The following is a 21853-nucleotide window of genomic DNA, read 5'->3' as shown; positions in this document are numbered from 1 at the left end:
GGAGCTGAACTGAGACCAAGACCCCCTCTTCCATGCTGAACTTGCCCCATGATATCACCAATTCGAAGGGCAGCCTTTGCATCTTCCACAGCTTTCTTTGCCGCCCACTTTCTTCCAGTTTTCAACACAGGTGCTGCCTCCCTTACACATTTATTGCGTGACTTTACTAATGTAATTTCCAGTCGGACCTTGGCACACTTAAACTCCTCGGTTAGAGCGGAGACTGGTAGCTGCAGTATTCCTTTACCATAAAGTCCCACTCTGCTGAGGCAGCGTGGAACTCCCAACCATTTCCTGATGTATGAACTGATTAAAGCTTCCAGCTTCTCTACTGTTGTCAAAGAAACCTTGTGCACGGTCAGTGGCCACAGCAGCCTCGGCAGTAGACTAAACTGAAAGCACCAGAGTTTTAGTTTGCCTGGTAAAGCATTGCTGTCTATGCTCTTCAACCCTTCCACTGCTTGTTGTCTAACTTCTCCCACACAAACTGTGTCCTTTAGATCCCCGTCTAAATATATATACCCTGAAACCCGTGGTTGCTTCCTTTATTATTATTATTATTATTATTATTTATTTATTAGCAGACGCCCTTATCCAGGGTGACTTACAATTGTTACAAGATATCACATTATTTTTACATACAGTTACCCATTTATACAGTTGGGTTTTTGCTGGAGCAATCTAGGTAAAGTACCTTGCTCAAGGGTACAGCAGCAGTGTCCCCTACCAGGGATTGAACACACAACCCTCCGGTCAAGAGTCCAGAGCCCTAACCACTACTCCACACTGCTGCAACAGTAAGTGCTACCATCTGTATGCAAAACTGTATTACCACACAAAACAGAAAGAAACTTGGCTTCTTCCATGTGGATCAACTCCTTATATTTACGTGCTCAAATCTCACAATATCATGGAGGAAAACATTGAAAGTTAAAAAAAAAAAAAAATGATGGAAGACATTGCCAGCAGATTTTGGAAGCATTGTGTGTGTATTGCAAACATGCAACATCGGGTCATAAAACAATAATATGGATCATTATGTCTGACACTACAGTCATAGGATTTGCTGTCAGGTAAACCTGCAGTTACGATGCACCTTACATTGTCATCTTACATTGATGCACAACCAACTGATAAAATGTGTAGCTGGAGAAAACAGTAAATTGCACATGAACAGTGATAATACCATGATAGTTAGATAGCAGAATAAATGTATTGTTCACTGCCAAGTAAATGTATCAGATACAGTCCAAATGTTGGTATATGTACATGTTTAGGCACACTCTGATCCTTGATGTTCTATCCCCCTAAGGTTTTGTAATTGGGCTAATGTTAATTAAAATATTGTAAGTTGGCAATAATTGTAAATGTATCATCTTATCGCTGTTGATTTGTAGAGTGTTCTTGTGTTAGGAATTTTGCAGTTTTGTTCTGTTAGCATGTCAAGCCAGCTTTATTAATTCAATTCACTATAGCAATGTAATGGCAATCTTTTATTAAGTGAAAGTTGAGCCTGTAACCCAACATTTTCCTACAGAACAATACTAGCATGCATACTTTTGTGTGCTATTGTGCTTATAGTAGGCCTATAGTATTTAAAACTGCAAGAACTTTTGGGAAACATGGCATTGTACAATAATTTAAAATGGGAGCACGTGATTGCATTTCATCATGATTAATAAAAAGATCCTGTTATTTTTATAGTCTTTAAAGATTGATAAATAGGAACAATAATGTGTTCAGTGGAGCAAATTAATGTGTTTGGTCAGTGGGAATGCACAGATGCAATTTAGACACTTTTATTTGGCCTGAAATCTACTTCTGGACCACAGGTTGGGAACCTCGTTAGACCACCAAAGTAGAAGTTTGTTTTTTTTTTACCCCCAAAATGCTTCTGTATATTTAACCAAATTCACTATTTCAAACTTGGCACAAGAAAATGTAAATGGGGCTAAGTAAGGTAAGGTTGGAAACCCTTGGATATATAAGTGCATTAAATAGTTTACCAGGTGTAACAGTAAACAACTGAAATACAAGTAACATTATTATTAGAATAATATATTTCAGTGGGATAGATCATCTGCGGAAAAATATCTTGTTTGCTGGGGTGTCCTGTCACTGTCAACAGGGATTTGCAATATAAGATTTTGAGAGTTAGCCAGGCTGGAATTTGATCAACCTCTAAATTGACACGAGAACAGTGCCCCCCGATTCTGGCTGGTTTTCATTGGAAGTCCCCTATTCAAGATCCAGTCTTCCTTAGTTTCTGAGACAGTGGTATAGCTGCTTTAGATTCTGCCCTCAGGCAAATGGTGTGCAAGCATGGGATGAGCCTTGAGCCCAAACTCCAACCAATTCATAATTGGTCAATTGCAATGAACTAAACGTAGCATACTAACTGTGGATGGTTCTGTGGTGGTTAGGGAGGACAGTACTAATAATAGTCTGCAGGATAGTTTCAATTACAATGATTCAAGCTCTTCTAGATAGTTTACAGGTAGGTTTTACGATGGTAAATTAATAACTTTTTAAATGTTTTATTTTAAATGTACTGTAAAATTAGGCTATTTTTTCCAGAACATGTATTGTTATGACTAAACACTAATAAAGAATGAAGAAAAATGTAATAAATATAATATAGTAGTTGGAATATGCAGTACAAGAATGCAGCACTCTCCTGTCTCCTCCCCCACTTACTGAAATATGTCAAATATCATAGGTAGTAAATGGAAAAAACCTTTAGTGTACTGCAGCTGCCGACAGGCATTGCCCAAGCAGTCAATTTTAAAATATTTAGACCTTGTTACAGTACTGTGTAGGTGTCTAAAGTGACTTCTAGTAAAATTGAGGCTTGCATTTTAAGTGTGAATCGTGGTTGTGCTGTGAATCATACCTTGTTTGCAAACTTTTAGAGTGTAAATTATCCTATCAATGATGACAACACATTAATTCTGAGCACTCATACTACACTCACAAACACTTTTCTTTCAGATGCATTTATTTACCAGCAAATCCACAGATCCAGCCACATTAATTGCCAAACCCTTACAGTATGCAAGTCATTCAAAAGTTTTTGAGTTGCTTTTCAATCCCTTTTGAGTGCTCTGCTGAGATAAATTACTGAATTTTAAACTGACCTGCAGACCCAGCTACTGTTTTATGGAATGAATTGCACTGATTCAGTCATCATTATTCATTCCCTATCAAGTACAAAATGTAACCATTACCTAATGGGTATTTATCTCCTAAAGACCCAGAACCTGAATAATATATCAAAGCTGCTTATCGGAGCCTGTGACGCAGTCATGCCCACCCTTGAGGGCAGATAGGGACTGCACACACAGATCTCGTCATAATTTTTCCTTACACCTGACCTGACGGGAGAGCTACAGACAGTTAAGTAACACGTTACTTCTACCGATACAGCAATGCAGCTGCTGGGCTCAGCAGCTCTGCGTCAGGTCAGACTGCTAGCAGTCCCCCCCATAGTCTCATTGCCGCCTTGGTGCCTGCTTGCAGCACCATTGAAAAGGCTAACAGCAGACTTCCAACCGCCTTTGGACTGCGTTGGTTTGCCAGAAGCTATATAGGTGGGCATCCCTATATACTATATACATCCCTATATCACGTCACAGCAACTAAGCAAATAGGAAAATAACAGCCAGGGCCAGCATCAGCACCAGGGCAACCAGGGCAAGCGCCAGGGGTCCCGACGGCAGAGGGGGGCCCACACATCCAGAAATAAGATTGGAAATATGAGTAAACATACTATTTCTGTGCCAGCTATCCTACTCAAGCAGCCTTTAGGATTAGAAACGTTTCGTTTTCACTCAATTAAACTAAACTGTATGTGTGCAGTGCAGAGAAACTTTTCAGATCTCCCCCCTTTGTTTCCCTCTTTTCCTGATTGCTTGCTGTTCCCTTAGTCCCACCTCTTCTCACTCCCTATTGGCTTCTGTCCTCCCCAGTGCTTTGTGAAGCCAAAAGCTATTGGCTGATCTTGACAGTCATTATAAAGTGTGCTACAGGTATTCATTTGATTTGTGTATAGGCCTACTGTACAGATTATTTATGTATTTATTTATTTATTGCATTTATATAGCGCTTTTTATACAAATGTATCGGAAAGCACTGTACAGTACATAGCAGAAAAAAAGAACAAACCACAATACAGACCATTTAATAACATATTTAAATAACAATATACACATAATATAATTTTAAAGTTACATTAAAACCCACTAAGCTAAGAAAACCATTTTATATAAGTGTTTTTAGTCTTAGGCGCTCTACAAGAAAAATCCCCCCTTTTTTCCAAGAATATCCACTATTCGTTGGACAGCACGATTGCCACCGTTGTAAAAACAGCATAGCTTTCTTTGTCTTTAATTCCAATCTTAAAAAAATAAAAATAATGTAGCGTGCACGGGGGAAGGCAGCAGCAGGGCTGGTAGGTGACGTAATCACATACGAAGACATAAACCCCATATACGCTTCTTGCAAAGGAGCCGGTGCTTTTGTACAGCGGTATTGGCGTTATGCTTTAGTGCGAGAATTCCCGAGTTCGCGCCCGCCCCTCTGCCTGTATTGCCATCCCCGGTGGGATGCGCCAGCATGCGTTAACCGAGATCACTACAATACTGTGAAATACCTGAATTCAGAATACAAGCGCCCTCCACCGCGCAACTCCAGACAAACGTCTACTGTATAAAATAAAATGAATTGCTGCTGGGAACTGTCTGCTATTGCTAGGCAAGGGTTAACTTTAATTTATTTATTTATTTTTTAAAATTATTTTATTATTATAGCTTTCCCTATTGAACGTCAATGCAAAATGATCTGTCCTTGATCGCTCAGTCAAGGAACAACAGAAACAAAATATATTATGATTGCATTACGTTGACAGTACATTTGCAAAAATGTTGCACTGCAGTATAATGTGTCTACATAGATGTGTTGAGAATATATTGCTTTTAATGTTTTGGGTATCAAATGTATTAACATAAAATTATAATATATCGCTTTAGTGAGGCTAGTAAGGCTATTCTATGCAGTATATTAATGTAATTCTTTACACAGGCAAAATATTCATGCAGATGTAAAGGCACTACCGGGGAAATGAACACTGTAGCTTTAAGTTACAATCGATTAGATCTGCAATCCCTTTTGTTATGTTTGGGTAGCTTGGTTATACACACTTCCAAATCATTCTGTTTATTTTATATATATTTACAACTGCAAAATATATAATCTACGTTTGACTAAAATGGTTTATATTAATGGTCTGTACGCTTTTGGTTCCTTAATAAATCCCCTATGCGGCATCTCAGCGCTCAACTGCCAGGGTCTGTGGCGCGCTGGTTTTGACAGCAAATTTTGAAATAGGAGTATTTTATTGCGTATATTTTATTGTTTTCCCCCTGAATAATTTAACAACCTCAGCAACCCAGACATATCCAATGGCATCTGTAATGGTAAGAAACTGGCCAGCTTTTTAAACAAATGTTACGAGACTTTTGGATTCATTTAGTAAGACATGATACGACTGCTGTACTACGACTAGGCCTCCCCAGTGTTAAAAATAAACAATTTCGCCGACTGTTATAAATCACTGAAAACAAATTCACGTTATATCTTGCAGGCTGCAGATATTCAAGTTGTACCTAATTATTGCTTGCAGTGTAATTTCAAAGAGACAGATATTCATCACGGTGCAGTATGCGTTTGTTTTGTTTAAAAACTATACTTAAATAATCGTATATTAATTCGTTACTTACAGTCTATATCCCAATAGCAGGAACTGTACATACAATAATGTTACATTTTTATTTCATAATACACACATGCACGTGTTACTGTGTAATGGATGACCAGCCTTGTAGTGTGCTCGTTTCCTAGTGTCACTTTCTCAAAATATCGGTAGTTTAAAGTAGTTTTGTACCTTTAGTGCCACAAATACATCTTTCTCTATTATTTGTCTTCTTGGTTTCAAATAATTTTTTAAAATATGATTTGCATTCAGGTTTTAACAATAATAAGCAGTATATAGCCTAACATCTTTGTGAATAACAAGCAATGTCATTAATGAAAAGCATACTTAGATTTTTTGAAATATATTTTTAAACTTTGTGAATAGCACACTTTTTTGTGTGTGTTTTTTTAATAAATCAAATACATACTAAAGTCTAGTTTGGGATTCCAAAACATAAAGTAAGCATCATTTTAAAAAACTCTGTTTTAGTCAAACTGATATGCACCATTTCCAGTGCATTGTTTTATGTAGTATACCTGTAGTTAGTATTTTAAGCACAAGATCAATTGACTTGCTGTCCGTGTCAGTGTAGTAATGTTAAATAAATAATTCCAAACATTTGCATACTTGCACCACTAGGTGGCGTATTATTCCTTCCAGTGTTGCAGTTCATATTCTTCTATAACTTCATTACAATGATAAAGATACTACATTTAAAATCTTAAGTCATTGCAGTGCTAAAAGTGTGACACACATTGGATGCAAATGTGTAATGTGATATGTACATTATATGTTCAGAATCTAAAATGCAATACATATCAGAATGTACTGCTGTATTCTTTTTTTCTAAACACCATGTAATAAGTTATACAAACTGTTTTGTAATGAGATTACAGGATCAACATGTGTAAACCATCCCCAATTATTTCATTTTTGGCTGGTATCACCTACCCCTGTTAGCAATGCACTTGGACTACCTTATGTTACTGAACTTAGGTATCACATTCCAAGTGCTAATCCGGTTCTGTGAAACCAGACTCTTTGTCTTTTTTTGTCTGAATTTCCAGAGTGCCCGAATTGCTCATGTCATACATTTGCTATGGACAGGACAATTTGCAAACAGTGGAAATGGAGGCTATTGTACACAAGTGCTTTTATATCTTTCATTTATTATTTCAGTTATTCTTTTATGTGTCTTATAAACCGGTCAGTGCCTCTGATCAGAAACCATACCGTACCAGATCCCAGAAAATATAGGGCTACATTATAGCTTTGGTTTGTGAGCAAATTCCAGGTCCCTGAGTTAACTTTAAATTGTTTTTAGGAGGACCCTTCTTTAGAACGCCATTTCAGGGGACATAAAGATGTTATCAGTTGTGCAGACTTTAGCCCAAACAACAAACAGCTAGGTAAGTATTTGAAATTTAGAAAACTATATTATTAATATATAATATAATAGTAATAAAACAATTCATAATATTTTTTTCAAGCTACTGGATCAGCTGACACATTTCTCATGATTTGGAACCTGAATCCCAAGGCCAGAGCTTATCGGTTTGTGGGACACAAAGATAAAGTGTCCAGCGTCCAGTTCTCTCCGGCCGGCAACTTGGTAGCATCAGCGTCTTGGGACAAAACAGTTAGACTGTGGACACCTACCATGTGAGTGAGAAAATACATGTGTTATAAATCAGTAAAGCTGCAAGGATTCCTGTGAGGAAGAACATTATTTGTATTATGTGCCATAGTAAATGTTGTTTTGTTTTGGTGAAGGAAGATTTGGGATGTTGGATATGAGTTAAATGACAGTATCTCTGTGTCCAGCAAAGGTGAATCTACGGTAATCAGAGCCCACACAGCCGTAATTCGTAGTGTCAGCTTCTCCCGAGATGGACAGCATTTGGTAACAGCCTCAGATGACAAGTCTTTGAAGGTGTGGAGTGTCCATCGTCATCGCTTTATGTATTCATTAAACCAGCACACTAACTGGGTTCGCAGTGCTAAGTATGTAACCGCTGATTTTAACGTTTTGTGTTTATTTTAAACCAGTTTTTTTTTTCTTCCTTATTTTAAGATAGTCACTCCTATTTATTTTTTTTCATTAGGTTCTCGCCAGATGGGAGGCTCATAGTTTCATGTGGCGATGACAGAAGTGTTAGGATCTGGGATACAACTAATAAACAGTGTGTTAACAAATTCACCGACTACGGAGGGTATGTGTCAATGTAAAGCAGTTTAATGAACAAGTGGAGAAATACAGCACTCTTTATTAGTTGAGAGGGTATACATAAATTAACTAAACTATGTACAGCTGAATAATTTCAGTAAAGCTATGGAACTTCTGCATTCTAGGATTGAATTGTAATTACAATACCAAGTATATTAATATTGATGTGGCCATTATTATTATTTCTTTATCCTTATATGACTCTAAAACTATATAATTAGTTGTCCTTTGTAGTCTTATTTAATTTAAGTGTTCAGATTTTGTTAGTTATATTTATCTGTGCGGTAAAACCTGTTACAGTACAAGATTGTATATGGTTCGCATTTCCTTCCATGTCATGACACAAACAGAATAACCATAAGATCATATCCAAACACACATATAAACATTTAAATAGTAAGAAAATTGATTTGAAAGCATTAGAAATCTTTAATATTTTTCAGCTCATTGGCTGCTGTGATATGTATGTATGTGTGTGTGTGTGTGTATATATATATATATATATATATATATATATATATTTATTTGTACTTATTCATTCATTTTGTGGTGGTTGTTATCTAGGTCTGTAACCTTTGTGGACTTCAACTCCAGTGGCACCTGCATAGCTTCCTCAGGGTCGGATAATACACTGAAAATATGGGATATCCGTACAAACAAATTGTTACAACATTACCAAGGTAAGGTGTAAGGAAGCATATAAAAAGGAACTGAGGAATAGAGTGGAATCATTTGTTTTATAAAATGGCAAGAATAGGCATCGGCTATTTAACTGCTCTTGGCTTCACCTCGTGCACAACAGCAACCCTATGTATGCATTTATTGTACAATATTTGAACACCCTGTTGTGTGTTATTGCTTTTATACATATATTTACCCCTCAGTGATGGTAAAGCAATAAAATATTTATTTGCTATTGACTTTCATTAGAATTACTAATCTGTATGTGCAGGATACTGTCAACTTTTCATATACAGGAATATTACAAAGGCTGCCTCTGATAGCATAGCATAGCAAACTGTCGCTGAATGACTGATTCATTTGAAGTAAAACTTTAAAGTTAACTGAGTCTCAGATTTTACCCCCTCTGAATACTTACATCCTCATACACTTGATGCACGAATTATGGTAAATTGCTGCTATGGTAAAGTTAAAAAAAAAAAAAAAATGTAACAAACAGGTTACCCGTGATAAATAAGCATGGTAAATGCATGGTATGAACACGTAAAAACTGCAAACTTACTACATATTACTTTATTTTTAAGGTTGTGAAAATTCACATAATTTTCCAATTTATTTACATCAGTTCACAGTTCTGGGATAAACTGCTTCTCCTTTCACCCATCAAGTAACTACCTCATCAGTGCTTCTAATGACAGTACTGTGAAGATCCTGGACCTGCTTGAAGGAAGACTCATTTACACTCTCCACGGGCACCAGGTAGGGCCAAGGTACCTGTGTATTGGCTGTGTTTTCAAGGACACAGTTTCACAGATTTACATACTGTAGCAGGCATGTAACTATCAAACCCTTCATTTATAATTTTGCAGTCATGGTACAACTATATATTACATTAATAAAAATACAGTAAAACATACATTCAAAGCTACAGATATGACAGTGCAGTTAAATTGGGCAGACGGAAGATTCAAAAGTAAAATTGTCGAGGAACTCTTATGCTCTATATTACTAGAGATGGCTAACCAATAAATTTAAACCATTAAACGCTTGTATGTCTGTAGAGAAAATCAAATACTGATTAAGTAAAGTTTGACTTTCAGGACTGATTTTTGTTTCTGTAACAACTGTGTAAACATGTTTCATGATTACTAAATTGCCGTGTCCTCATAATCGCATTTTTAAAATTGAGTGTTTATCGGATTATAGCCAAACGCAATCCGAAACGGCTACCGTATATGAGACTAGGAGTGTATAATGAAGGTTATGTGGAGATCGGTACAAAATCAAGGCAGTTATAGTGTATAGTAAATTAAAGCTTTGTTAATAGGACCTTTTCATATTGTACCGTGAAGCCTGCTTGTAACTGGTAAATGTGTTTAATGGAATGTAATGTTTTATTCTGTTTGTTCTGCCTCAGGGCCCTGTCTTTACTGTTGCCTTTTCTCGTGGTGGTGAATACTTTGCTTCAGGAGGCGCTGATGCTCAGGTTTGTTGCTTCTATTGTTACGTCTAGTTTTGTTTAGGGCTGTGTATGTTAGTGTATAAAGCAATTTGCTAAATATGTAGCATGTTTCATTAACAGCGTGTACAGAGCTGGGTGTCTGTAGGTATCTAGTTAGATTCCATTCTTGGTTGCTAGAGGTTAAAAGTCAGTTCAGGTATTCTACAAAAAAGTTTTCTAAATCCTGTTTCACCCTACATGAAGTGTGCTATAAAATGTATTGTATTATAATTGTTATATACTGTAGGATCATTTCATATTATTTAACCAGATCTTCACATGCAACTGAAAGGATCAAGCTAAACTGAGGAATACATTTGCCTCCAGCTTTATGTTTGTAGGACACGGTTTACACTGAAAATTACTGGTTACAGGTGCTGTTGTGGAAAACCAATTTTGATGCATTTAACTATAAGGAAGTTCTGAAATGTAATAATAGAAGACTGAACCCTGAGCCTGCCCCTCATCTGACAGACATCCACCCCAGATCTCCCCATTTGCACACTGCCAGTTCAGCGTCTATTGAGGTAAGAATTGTTAAAGTGCTGCTGGCTTGGCAGGCTACCTGAGGAGCCATTCATACTCAAAAAAGCATTTTTCTTAGTGATAGAAATACACCTCGGCACACAAAACTATTTGCAACCCGGGAGACCCCGGGAGACATAGGGCAGCAGTGTGAAGTAGTGGTTAGGGCTCTGAACTCTTGACCGGAGGGTCGTGGGTTCAATCCCAGCTGGGGGACACTGCTGCTGTAACCTTGAGCAAGGTACTTTACCTAGATTGCTCCATTAAAAACACAACTGTATAAATGGGTAATTGTATGTAAAAGATAATGTAATTGTATGTAAAAATAATGTGATATCTTGTAACAATTGTAAGACGCCCTGGATAAGGGCGTCTACTAAGAAATAAATAAAATAAATAATAAGACCCACAGGCACAAAGCAACACATTCAGAAATTACAATAACATTTTATATTATTAAACATGCAAAAAATATCACATTTCATGCTATTCCAACCAACATACAAATAAAATACAAGTCATCATTTTAATTAGCTGGAATTGGAGCACAGGTAATCTCAATACGCACATTGCTAATAATTAAGTTTAAAAAGTTTGTTCGGGCCAAACTGTTTTATTTTATTGTTTGAAATAATGTTTATTAAAATCTCTGATAACGTTGATATACTTTTTTTTTAATCTTACAGATTAAAACACATTTTATATCCTATATACTTTTGAAAATACCAGTGAAATAACACTAAGTGATGTGCTCTGGGTGTCTTGAATATGTTTATCAAACTTGTTGTTGAAAGGTTGGCACAGGTGTAAAATAAATTAGATTGATAGCATTTAAAGCCACAACCATTGAGATCTCTTAGAAGCGTTGCTGCTTTCTGAACCTATTTTTTATCGAAATTTGACAATTCAGACACAATTACCTATTGAAACTTGATAACTGGGTAGTAATTAAAATCCGGGATGCTTTGGGTGCTTTCATGTGCCTATGCCTACCTCTAAGAACCAAGCAAGTATAACAATCCTCTGATCTGTTATGTAGAATAAATGCCATTGTTTGTTTTATTTTTCCTGTATTTTATTACATAGATCAACCCTTCCTTCAACGTGGCAGATACACAGACGTTAGATCCACCTGTGGTAGATGTTGGACAGTCATTATTTTCAAAAACAGTAAGTGTTAGAAGTTGAGATTAAATATATGGTCTGGTCCTGAAATGCCCATAAGTTAGCTACATAAGATACAACATTTACATGATGACACACTTCTACCCAGCTGGTACAGAATGGTCACAGTGAGTCAGTGGCTCAGTTGCCACCCTTCCCATGCTACAGTAGGTAGCTGATGGTGAAAACTATTGAGAATGATGTATAGGCAAGTGTAATGCCTATAAATAGACCATCATTTTGAAAAGACTGAAACTGCCTATCAACATTCTTAAGTTTGTAATGTGATATCACATTATGATATCAAATTGCAGGATTAAGGTTTTCTTTTCAGAAGTGGGTTCATTTTGTTTATTCAAGTAATTTACATTGTTTATTGAAAGAAAAATCAAATTTTATAAATGATGTAGCATGTGTAATTGTTTTATTTTCCTTCTGCTGTTGTAAATGATTAAATTAATGGTGTTGCATGAATGTTCCAGCAGATGTCAGCATTTCACTTTTAAAACAGTGGTTTTCAAACTTTTTAGGCCACGTACCCCTTTCCAAATAATCTAGTCTACCGCGTATCCCCATCTGAGGTTCATAGTATACTGTTAAACAGGATTTTTTTTCCGGAACTTATTTTCGCCAATGGCACTCAAGGTACATTTCTGTGGCAACAAATGTTTGTGCTTTTGGCCTGCTACATTACATGACTCAAAATCACAATCTTAGTGTTTACAAAAAAAAAAACAAAAAAAAAAAAAAAACTTGTCGTTCGGTGGCCTCAATAACTTCTTCATTGGCAGATGCTACTGCTCTTGCTTCAAATGCCTTTTCTTCTGCATTTGGGTCAGGAACTCCTGGGTTGTTTTTAAACTTTACCCAGCGGAGAAGCATGATTACCAGTAATTTAACAGATCCAAGTAATACAGTACTGTATTCAAAGACAATTAACAGCCAGTGTTGCCAGCTCCACAAAGCAGGAAGTCGCCAGAGAAACCTCAAAAAGTTGCCAGATGTCGCTATTTAGACATTCTAAAGTCATCAAAAATGTCACTAGACAATTTACCACTCCTCTCGGAATCGCTTAACCATTAAGAGTGAGCATCAATATAAACAATATTCAATGTATTAATGATGGTTGATCATTTTTAAATGTTTTATATTTGACTTTGTATAAGTAGATAGTTCAGACGGTTTAATGTAATTGATTAACATTAACTTTATTGTAACATTATGCATCACTTATCATGGACTTAATACATTATGTTTGTTTAAGTAATTGATGTTGTTCGCTTCGGTTAACAAGGGGGCAGCTGTAGTTATTAATATTACGATTAGCAGGTCACTCGTGATCTCTTTGGTTCACAGCCGCAACCAGTCTCCGCAACAACTTTTCAAAGCTGCGCTGGTCTGTGCAGGAACTGCACAGATTTCTGCAGGTGGAGTTGAGTGAACGCGCATCTCCACTCAACCTGCACTAAAGAACTCGCATCTCCGCGATTCTGTCTAGAACTGCAGATCTGTGCAGAACTATGGAAATCTGCCCTACAGGAACGCCACCACTGTACTACTTCAGGATGGGAGAAGCGGGGTGTATTGAGAGCTGTATTGAACTTCTTTCTCTGAAAATCGCAGTTGTCGGCAGTGAAAGTCACTAGATTTGTCGCTAGTAGCTTTGACAATGTTTTTGTCGCAAGGGAAACCCAAAAGTCGCTAGATCTAGTGACAAAATCGGTTCTGTTCTACCCAGTAATCTTTGGGACCAGCACGATGTCAACTGAGAGCATGCACGTGACCAGAAATAATGTACTGTAGAACTGCTGTTGCAATTACCCATGTACGGTACATATATTTTATGAATATATTTCATGGCACATTAATTTTGCGGATTTTTAATAAACGCAAAATTCATGAAAATGTCTTGCACGTAAAATACTTGTTTTACAGTACCTATGAAAACAGAAAAACATATGGTCTTTTCTAATTACTAGATTAAGTACTGTAATTGGAAAACTGCTGTTAAAAACGAACGAAATAAAATACATTTAGTTAACCATGGTGCAAATGCACCAACTAAAAAAAATGCTATGTAAAATAATTTCAAAATCCAGAGACCAAAGGCCGAAAAGAGACCAAATTAAGAGTCCAAAAACAGTTTATCCATCTGAAAAACAAAACTAAGGTTCCAATTGAAAACAAAATCAAAAAGCAATTCTCAACAAAAGACATGCATTTCTTCCAACAAATGCAGAAGTGTAGAGAGAACAGTTTTTTTTTTTTTTTTTTTTTAAATATAGTATTTATTTATTTATTAATTGAACTCAAATTATCGTTCAACAGTTCAGCTGGGACAATGTAAAATGCTATGTGTGTCTTCTGCGGTATCGAATCCAGCCAGAATAAGCGCAGTGAATATTTCCAAAAGCTAATTTGTGAAAGTAGAAAGGGTATATTTAATCAAGCAGTCAAAAACGCTTACATATTGAAGTGTTTAGTGTAGTAGTTTGTTCGTTTTAATCAGCTGCAAGACAATTCAAGTTTGTTGATGGGCACTCGCTGTATGATATGAACACACTCAATAGGTCTGGAGTAGGGAATCCAATTCCAGACACTTTTGCCAATCCCAGGATTTAGGGATTATTATGATTTTTTTTAATCCTGCTATTCCATTTTTGTAAATATTAATAATATTGCGCTCATTAATATTTACCGGTGTGGAGGCGTAGGGTAATGCAGTCATGGCAAAGGAGTTCTTCAACAAATTAATTAATAATGAAAAAACACATACAAACATTGCAAGTAAAGATAGCTTGTCACTCCAGCACGGAACAAGTGAGTGATTTCACTGTCTAGGGCGGCCCAGCTGCCTGCTCAATTCAATAATACTGTTATTTAAAAGCATAAATGTAGATAAAACACTGAACTGAGTAAACTACTAACACTGCACATTTAAACTCCAGAAAGTAAACTTTCCTAGTAAATACTACACATTTTTAAGAGCAGCAACATCGTACAATGACAATCTTTGAGGGCTTTTGTTTTAGTCCAGACTGCAGTAACTAACGCACTGATGTTTAAATATTGTAAATTAGCCATGTGTGTGCTCAATGCTCAACTCACTGTTAGCAGCCGGCTGGGGATTTATGGAGTTAACCTCGTCCAACAGAAAGGAAACGGCTGTGGTTTTATTTCAAAGGAGATTCAACCTTGTTGATTCAATTGTTAAATCGCAAAGTACTACAACCTCGTAAAAAAAAAAAAAAAAAAGTTTTCAACTAGGTAGTAGGTGTACACGGGAAAATGCAGCCTCTAATTCAAATCACACGCGTGAATGGCTCAGTTGCCAGAGAGCTTGACTGCAGTGTTGAAAAAATAATATGGTGGTTTGAGAACTATATAGAGTACAGTGAAACCTAAATGAACTGGTCACCAGGGGGCTGTGTCTACTCTGTGCACTTCTATGTAAGACATAGACGTCTCAATGTCTTCTAAAGACCTGTTGCATTGTTTCTCAATTAAGTTTAATATGTTTCATTACGTAGTACTACAGGTTATATCATTATCAGCATTTTTCACAGATCCTGATTAATCTTATATAAAGTAACATTGGATAGTCTAAGATCAGTGCTAATCGAGGGCCTTGAAACCAGCTGTGAGTGTTTTATAGTCATGGATTACATACTTTTTGTATTTTTATATAAAAAATATGGTTATTATTTAGTGCAATTTAGTAATTTAAAATGGCTGAAACATTTTAAGAGTATTAAATTATAAAGTACACAGTAATATTCCACTGCATAAACCCTGCCAAAAGCACATTGAAATGAGAGGAAGATCATATCCAGAAGATGGCAGTAGATCCACTTTAACTCAAGTAAAATCCCTTTGTTCCTAGTAAATTACACTGCTAAACTGTTTTTCTAGCATCAATAGAGGATTCACAATGTGTCGGGTGTCTTGCATTTTTTTGTTTGTTTGCATAGTCTGATAGCTGAATTCAGCTGATCCCCTCTAGCAAAGGAGGAAGGCACATGCATGGATGGGCTTAGTGACTTCATAATGAGAGAGAGCTTTTCCTATTTTTAGATTATTTGGCATGCTCACTTCTTCAGGCATCAGGCTTGCCTCTAGCTTGCCTCATGAAAGCGACAGCCTACTTTGGTGCAGTTACATCAAATCTCACTTTGGGAGGTAGCGAGTTTACTGGGGGTTTTGCACAAGCTTTGGTAGATGTGTGATGAGTAGGAATCTGGCCTTGAAGAAAAGCATTAAAAACAAGTATTTAAATGTAGTAATTTTACTTTTGTTAATGCATTTCTTCAGGGCCAGATTTCAATAACTTAGTAAAGAAATTAGTTGTGATTTTAAGTGGAAAAAAAATACGTGCATATATCATTTGTTGTTATTTTTAATTACATGAGACAGGTGTTACGGCTTACTAGTCTATGTTCCTAAAATTTGTAAAAACCTTTTATTTTCAATGACTGAAAATAAATGCACAGTGGTCAAAAATGAAAGTCTCATAGAAGACACAGTTTCAGACATACATATTTAGACCTGTACAGTCTGTGTAGAATTCCTAAATAATTTCCTTTGAGGCTTCCATTACCTGTGTTTATGTTACTTAAAAAATTAACAGAGAATCTGCAAACGGAATGCTTAGAGTCTAGCATTTCCTTTACTGTCATTTATCACCCCTAATGTATTACTTCCTGTTACAGAAACCGGCTCCTGTAGCACAGAACCTGTATCAGTCGCTGGGATCGTAATGTCTTCCTTTCACACAGTCTGGTCTATGAGCTCGACAGCCTATTATATATAATAGGCTGTGTGGTGCAGTGGTTAAAGAAAAGGGCTTACAATCAGGAGGTCCCTGGTTCAAATCCCACCTCAGCCACTAACTCATTGTGTGACCCTGAGCAAGTCACTTAACCTCCTTGTGCTCCGTCTTTCGGGTGAGACGTAGTTGTAAGTGACTCTGCAGCTGATGCATAGTTCACACACCCTAGTCTCTAAGTCGCCTTGGATAAAGGCGTCTGCTAAATAAACAAATAATAATAATAATAATAGTAATAATAATAATACTGTGTGTAAGGAAATTGACTGAAAGCTTTCCTGTAGAATGAAGTGCAGAATATCAGATGGCCCGAGATGTGGATTCTAGATTTAAGAACCATCGTAGGCTAGTGTGACATGACAAGATAGTAATTGCTAAAGATAGCAGCTGCATGGGTATGCTTTTCACTTGGAGGCTTTAAGTGCAGTATTTCCTTACAGTGAGGTAATGACATGCAGTAAGGTAGCAGAGAGTAGAACGGGTACAATTGCACATATCAGTCTTATACACAGTACTGGTGTCACCCCTCTTTTCAGAGCAGAAAGAACTGCATACTAGTTCCATGATCTGCCTCCTTATCTGTGGTTATTGTTCCATACACACATGAATGTTTGCAGAATCATTATGCAGATGCTTGTGTGGACATGAGCGCTGTTTTTGTAGAAAAACAATTGTTATAATTATCTGTAATTGTAATAGTAAATGTATGCTTTTCTTTTTTATGTACTGAATCTCAAATCCTACAGTAACCTTGTAGGAAAGCCAGTGCTGTTAAACGTTTTTTTTATTTTTATTTAATTTCAAGGGTATTAAGCCTTTGTGAGGAATTAAAAATAAGTTGCCAGTAAATTGACAATGAGGGCACCTTAGAAACAAACAAAGCCATCCCTTTTATCAGGCTGTCTCCAGTGCTGTCTATATGAATTGATTGTATTGAGAAAAAAAGGGTTTCCAAGAAACTGCCCCCGTTTAAATTTCTCTTCTTAAAATGATACACAGTATGGGGTCATTTTAAAATGTATTACGTACTGTTACTTCTGTGTGGGGTCTGTATAATATGTGAAGTTTTGTTTTAGAATGTGGGAATGTATGAATTTCATGGATATTATGTCTAGCAATAGCTAGTGCAGTGGCTGAATTTGTTGAGAATTTCTTCAGGTAGATGGAAGAAGACACACAATATATATATACTGTATGTGGCACAATGGAATACACAATGGCTCAAAGAGAAATCAAGGCACTCCCCGGACAAAACGTAAGACTGTAACGAGCATTGTAGATTCTCATTCTCATTCTTGAAATAATATCAACGAGTTGTGTGTCCTGTATAGCCAGTGCAGTGTATTTCACCTTAATTCATGCAATAGTTCTGTTGAACTGAATAACCCTGGCTGTATTGAACAAGTCAATTTTTATATTTTAATCCTTTTTAAAATATTCCAAATTAGCCTGCTCTAAAGAACACATCAGGAATTATATTTATGGTTGGAGTAAAAATGCAAAATATTCTCTTTTTGTTTTCTTTTTTATGCAAGCCTTGCAATTAACAGTAATACACCACCTTAGCTGTTGAAATTGATTTATGAGAATAAAAACAACATTTCAGCCATATGTGCTGTAATCTAAAAGTTAATTTGGCTATTTTTGTTCTTTGCATTTTGGAGCAAAGGGAAGTGGCATACACATAATACCTTATGAATTTTCAAACACTCCATCACCACCACTGCATAGCCAAAATCTTATAAACCATTTCAGCAACATATTTATTAAACTCCTCGGGCAAAATCTAACAGCACCCTTTACTTTGCCCTGTGAAATACTGTAAAATGTATCCCTTTTAGATATTGTGTCAAATCTGTCACCGCTTCTGCAAAGTACTGAACTTACAGACTCCATAGTTACTTTACCGTGACTAAGTAGTGACAAAAATAATAATAATAATAATTAATGTACACTATTTCCTATTCCAGTTTTGTATTCGTTACTTTTCTTGTAGTGTTGAACAATACAACATCTCTCTGCAAGAGTTCTGCTGTGGCTGATTCTTTAAGTGTCGTTGACCCCTAGTGATGTTTTTATTTTCATTATGCGGCTACACTGGTTCTGCTATTTTGATGAAATTCAGTGCGTCTCCAGTCTGTTTTTCGGTTCTTTTTTCTGTCGGAAGCTGCCAGCGCCACTTTTTTTTTTTTTAACCCTTTTCCGTTTCTGTTTCCTGTCTATGCCGGGGGACCCACTGCTTCCCACCCTACATAAGCAGCAATAGCTTCCTGTTTCCATAGAGACTGGTGTTCAGTAGGCGCCTGCTATTCCTCACAGCTGATAGGAAGGCATGTGGGGAATGCTCATAATTATAGTCTCACATCTATCACAAACAACATGACAGTTGTATCCTTCCTGTGTTTTAACTTTTGGAGTAATTTAGGGAGATGGAGTGGGGGGCCTGTTTCATTGGACGTATGTCCACAATAGGCATTACCAGTAAGCATAGCAGGTCTATAACTGGTAATAATATGCTGAAGTTTGGTGTAAAACCTGTTGAAGAAATCTGAGTTGGCCATGACATTGGGTATCAATTGTACAAAATGAAATAGCCAGTGTCAAACTATAATTTCATCCTCGGGGAGATCAAAAAGGGTAATGCAGACCCTAAATACTCTCCTTTCTTCTCAGTACTCTCCCTCTGTTCCTGGGTTGTTCAAAAAGGTTAGGAGCCTGAACTCTCCGTCGTAAGAAATGCCTCTGAACATTCACAATATCACTAATTTCACGGATATTGTGTATTTGAATGCTTACCATGAAAAACATGCATTTTATTTTCCTTACAGTATTTTACATTACTGTACTCTTCACCTCCCCTGTTAATTTAATACTTTTATCAAGTAGAGGCAGCGCTACAGTAGTTGTACACGGTCTGGCTCAATGCTGTGCATTTGGTTACTACAGCAACGAGGTCAAGCAAATACCGGCTAATGTACAGTGTGTATAAAGAAAAACACAAAAGCCTCAGTTTTGTCATTTCAGGTTTGTAGTTAAAGTTTCTCCCGTATTTAATATTTTGGGATTAGAGGCAGCAAAATAGGCTATAAATTACATGATCATTTTAATTGATGTGTCAACATAAGTTTTAAAGGTTTAAAACTCGAAAATTTTGCTGAATTTGTCATTCAAGGTTGTTTTTAAAAAATCTGTTTTGTCTGCTTGTTACTTTTTTTGCAGCCAACACAGACCTTTTTAAATGTCTTGTTTCTAGCAGAAGTGTGTTACATTTTTAAAGATTGCTTCAATAGCGAATCGAGTTACAATGTACATTTTTAAAGAGTTGACTTAGTAGCTAGGCTAAATGTTAAAATGTTTCAGCCTTGGTTTTTGTAACTATCAATGATAACACATTTTAGGCAACTTACATCAGTAGAATATAATGTAAATAGAATTTTTTTTTTATTAAACAAAAAAAAATGTCAGTTGCGTGACATTTTTAAAAATGTGTTGTTTTTTTTTTATTGTCATTTGTCAATTTCTTTTAAAAATACCATGAATTTTCCGGGCCCCTATGACTGCTGCTATAATGCTCTTTCCTATCAGCTGCTTTCTGACTTTTTCTTTGTGCCCAAATAAGACCAATTTGAACTAAGTCTTATTTGTGGAGCCTTTTAGGGCCAGCACTGCTGTTCTGTCACTTCATAAATCTCATTTTAATATCACAGACTTAATTTACAAATTAGCCCCACCTACAATTTGCACATTCATATAATTAAGGCTTGACACGCCTTAAAATGAGCTAATGAGCGGCTAAGCGCATTGCATGGCGGAGCGCATTTTGGTGGTGCTAACACGACCTTAACTTGCCAGAAGTATCATGATACATACAGGGCAATTTTAAGGCTGGCCTAAACTTTGTACTATGGCCTTAACGCTGATACATGTCCCCCATAGTGTTTAAATTGGAGAGTAAGTTAATCAATGACTCAAAACCTGATTTGGAGCTCTGCCTGTTACCATTGCACACCTATGGCAGCCTGTAACAAAATATAACCTCTGATTATACTCAGGTTAAAAGCCAGTTCACTTCTTTAACTATGAACGAATGGTTGTTTTATTCAGTAACAAACATGTTAGTAGACATGGTTTCTAACAGAGGTATGGGGTTAAGAAGGTAGGAGCAGCGATAAGAGTTGGAAACCTATCTTTCTACTGCTAGACAGCTAACTTAAGAGGCTCTGGGAATCTGTAACCTGAACAGGACTACACTGATCGATATGAATTGCTGCTTTCATTTGGCTGAGAACCCAGTTCTAATCAAGCCTACAAAGAAAAGGTACAGATGAGGGATTAATGCCTGGTACAGGTTAGCTGACTCAGGGCATTAGGATAAAAATGCTTCTTTGTGAAATCAGAAATCGGTTTCCGCATGATTTTTTTTTATTTTGATTTATTTTCTTGTGAAGCAAAAAGAGTACTAATACACTGCAAATTTGTCCCATTTGTATGTCTGCTGTTTTAAGGTAACTGGTCTTATGTAAAGCCAGAAAGATGCATTGCAAGTCTTTTGCAGAACACATCATCTTTTAATGCAAAATAAATACATGTTTTCTTGCTTTTCTCTAGTGGATGAGATTTGTTAGTGAGAACTGAAGTAAAATAACTCGGTAGTGAAGTGGCTTCTTTAATGGGAATAGCCCAAAACCTGAACATGTATATATACGGTATTGTATCACGTGAATACTGTATCTCTTTGAACTAGTAATAATGAAAGAGGAAGCAGCAGAAACAAATATAACTCATGGATGTGCAAACACAAGTAAATTACATTAACAGCTAATATAAATCTTAAATTGACAGATCCCTTTGCTATAAGTTAAGGTGAACAATGTATGCTGACCAGGAGACTGATAAAGAAAGGAAAGCAGAAGTGATAGATGAGATATACCAGTACAGAAAGTAACAGGATATCAGACATTTTTAAACCAGATTGTAGACAATTGTGTTTTGCATTCTTTAATTAACTTGTTTTCAATGTGGATGATGTGCCAATAACCAATAGCAATATTCTAAAAATCAGCTTCTTTTGCACCAGTAACACCAATCGGGATCAGAAGCTGTTGGTTGTAGGTGAATCCCTGGTCTTTTATTATTTCCTTGTATGCTTATGTTATTATTGTGTACAATGACAGTGAA

The 21853-nt window shown here is 36.4% G+C and overlaps 1 protein-coding gene across 3 annotated transcripts in view; it reads left to right on the top strand.

Annotated features, from left to right (window-relative positions):
• Nucleotides 1–5184: 5184 nt before the first annotated feature.
• The window catches only part of poc1b (POC1 centriolar protein B), a 41645-nt gene continuing 24976 nt past the window's right edge, over nt 5185–21853 (top strand). Inside the window, exons 1-10 of one of the 3 annotated variants that reach the window (XM_059026949.1) lie at nt 5185–5474; nt 7077–7161; nt 7243–7414; nt 7577–7756; nt 7858–7965; nt 8544–8659; nt 9286–9419; nt 10078–10146; nt 10536–10688; nt 11773–11856. In XM_059026949.1, the coding sequence (XP_058882932.1) occupies nt 5460–5474; nt 7077–7161; nt 7243–7414; nt 7577–7756; nt 7858–7965; nt 8544–8659; nt 9286–9419; nt 10078–10146; nt 10536–10688; nt 11773–11856 (1116 nt within the window). In that variant the 5' untranslated portion in view covers nt 5185–5459. The remainder of the gene's footprint in view (nt 5475–7076; nt 7162–7242; nt 7415–7576; nt 7757–7857; nt 7966–8543; nt 8660–9285; nt 9420–10077; nt 10147–10535; nt 10689–11772; nt 11857–21853) is intronic. The other 2 variants (XM_059026950.1, XM_034025430.3) reach the window with 2 other exon arrangements.

Source organism: Acipenser ruthenus, chromosome 7, assembly GCF_902713425.1.
Source record: "Acipenser ruthenus chromosome 7, fAciRut3.2 maternal haplotype, whole genome shotgun sequence".
In the NCBI taxonomy this organism is placed as follows: domain Eukaryota; kingdom Metazoa; phylum Chordata; class Actinopteri; order Acipenseriformes; family Acipenseridae; genus Acipenser; species Acipenser ruthenus.
This window is presented reverse-complemented; position numbering and strand designations above follow the sequence as displayed.